At 42.8% G+C, this 2,991-nt stretch overlaps 1 protein-coding gene and 1 pseudogene across 1 annotated transcript in view; one reads left to right on the plus strand and one right to left on the minus strand.

Moving 5' to 3' along the window:
• The window catches only part of LOC109845281 (translation initiation factor IF-2, chloroplastic-like), a 7,011-nt gene extending 6,219 nt beyond the window's left edge, over window positions 1-792 (plus strand). The window contains 1 exon segment of the mRNA XM_020414515.1: window positions 200-792. Coding sequence (XP_020270104.1) covers window positions 200-355 — 156 coding nt within the window. The 3' untranslated portion in view covers window positions 356-792.
• LOC109844643 lies at window positions 962-2,722 on the minus strand (annotated as a pseudogene).

Here is a 2,991-nt window from a genome sequence, read left to right on the forward strand (position 1 = left end):
CTCTAAATTTATTGTAGCATGTAGGACCCTTCAGCAACTCAAATGACATTCGGAAGGAAAATATGCTCTCCTGCAAATTTGTTTATATATAATATATAGTAACATCTTTCAGTTGAGCTCCATTTCCATCCTAATTTGGAATTTAAACTCATTTTTTTTGTTACCTTAATGTTCTTTACATTTGTCTTTATTTTCATAGGTTGGTGCTGGCCTAGAATGTGGTATTGGTGTGGATGACTTCATGGATTGGGAAGTTGGGGACGTCGTTGAGGCCTTCAATGTGGTGAAAAAACAACGGACGCTTGAAGAAGCATCTGATTCAGTTACTGCTGCCCTAGCAGAAGCTGGACTTTGAGATGGGCGGATGACTGCTAGATAGGTTTGGAGTTCCTAAGCAAGCATTTTTGGTGATGGTGTCAGAAGCTTCATCGTTGCTCTATGCTGATTATTTTCCTTTGATGGCTGATGATTTTTGCAGAGACAGGTCGCCATCATATCACCCCATACTCCCATCACCTCAGCAATTGGTTTTTGTGGTGATGGGGGAGGGGAGGGGGTTCCTTTGTTTGATGTCGATTCCTGATGTATATAATACATAGCTGAGCAGCTGCTTTCTGTTCATCTCCCTCTCCCCTGTAGTTTTGAGAGAAACTATATACGTTTTAGCTTTTACTGATGGTTCACCAGCACATGTAAAAGCAAAGTCATGATTATTTGGCAAATCAACTCCAATTTCTTGTACGGCACATAGAATTTGGCTTCGTTTTAGCTTGCGGGACTCATGCAAGTCCATTCAAAGAGTAGAGTGGTGGAAGTTGAGTAATGTCGAACAAGATGTTTCTGGTAATCAAACAAAGACAGAGATTTGATTGAAAACCGCACTTCCATTTTGCAAGAGGATGAATGCTCGTTAGAGAATTCCACAATTTTTTTTTTTAAATTTAAATTACATTAACACACATAAATATCAACCACATAAACCCACATGAAACATGTACTATGTTAAGTGCGTAACACACGGTCCGTCTAATAATTGCTTGGTTCACAGAGCATTGACAGAGAAAGAGGACAGAAACGAGCAGCAGCAGTATTGTACTGTTATGGTAACGTGTCTGGCTATAAAATTGCTTCAACTTTATATTCTCCCACTATAAAATTGCTTCAACTTTATATTCTCCCAATAGTGGTGGGGGAATAATCTTCTAGGGCCTGGAGTCGGAGCCATCATTTCTGGCAAGCATTTGATACTTGTCCTTCCTGGTGCGATTGGTGCACTTGAATCCCAACACCATCCAATTTGGTGCACTTGAATCCCAACACCATCCAATCGACACCTGAACTTGATTCTCAATCTTGAATTTGTAACCATCAGCACCTCTATTGACGTTGTTGGGATTGATGTGTTGAAGGAATTGCAAATGGTAAAAAGGGATGGGATTCGTAAGGAAGGAGAAGGAATCCAATCACCTGTAACCCCTTACCTTTGTCCCGTGGAACATGCTCCCCTCTGCCATCACAGCAACTGACACGATGCTAATACTATTCTCCTTCTTCTTCTTCTGCCACTGCTGCTGCTATCTCTGCAAACAACGGACTGATCCTAAGCAGGTAACGCTCCCTGCATGTTTGTCCCCCTCCGGACACACCACCAAATCCCCATGTTTCTTGAGCATCCACGGCATGGTTGCTTCATCCTTGCTTCTGTCCCTTGTTAATCTAAACAGTCGATATTGGAGATATCAGCTCCGACAGCCTGCTCAGGCTGTATGTCACTGCACTCACCCTTCTCTGCACTGCTGCTGATATGAAAACCTGGTCGACTAGTGTCCGATGATTACACACGTACACAACGCTGCCATGGCTATTATGACCTCTGCTTTTGGCCACAAGAATTCTGCAGGTGCTGAGGAGGATGCCCATTGGTGCCCATAACCCAATTGCCAGGCTATTCAATGGAGTAGGCCTGACCAGTAAGCGACCGTCGTGGAAGATTTAACGGCTCAGGATATTCCATTCTTGGCAATGCTGACAGCTTCCCCTCCTCTTGTCTAATAGGTGCGGTTGCTAGAAGTTCATCATTAATAATCAACAATTCAACACATGGCGAATTGGAATTGAAATTGCTCCTCAATAAAATAAATAACAGATATTCAAAGCTGTACAGTGATGTATTTTAAGCCGAGAGATAACAGTATAATGCAGAATAACACAAAGTGTTGCACAAACTACAGCAAACTAAAGAATTGAATGATAAATGGGAATGACTAAGCTTCTAAAAGTTGAATGTTTTGTAGGACAGCACGGCATTTTCCTCAAGTATTACGAACTATATGATACATACCATTGACAATAATATGAATGGATGATCTTTGAGCTCATCTCCTCACCAAACGTCAATCTCCTTCTCCTCCTCATGATTGATACCATCCCTCGTTGACATTAGCATGATGACTCTTGATGCTTTCAAACCTAACATACCTACCATGATTCCCAGCCTGCAGGTCACAAAGCCCATAGAGTATCCACCTCTTGCCCTTAGCTTTGTGCAGATGACATGGCCCACACCCAAATGGTCTTTTAGAAAAGGCTCCACCATGATCCTAGGAATACATGTCAGCGCATATTTCTTCCTTCCATACCTCGATAATACCCTCCGTGTGCTCTCTCGAGAATCCTTGAGAAAGAACATGGGAAGAGTTGTACCTCGAGACTGCCTTTTCATCCGCCACCCTAAGGCCCACAGTGGACACAAATATCATGGCTTGAAGCCATAGGATCGAGGAGATAAGAAGCAGCGTGAGGGCTCTCAGTGGCCTGCCAGCTTCGAGGGCTATGAGCATGAAGTAAGGAAAAGATTTCTTTGTGATAAGGAGAGCTCTTTCCAGTGGCGAAGGAGCTGCATGTTAAGCTTCTTCCTTGTCTCCTTCTCCCCATTACCTTCTTCCATAGACAAATCAGCGGGAAATATTCTAGTCACTGGCATTGATTGAT

This window comes from Asparagus officinalis, chromosome 6 (genome assembly GCF_001876935.1).
Source record: "Asparagus officinalis chromosome 6, Aspof.V1, whole genome shotgun sequence".
Lineage (NCBI taxonomy): Eukaryota > Viridiplantae > Streptophyta > Magnoliopsida > Asparagales > Asparagaceae > Asparagus > Asparagus officinalis.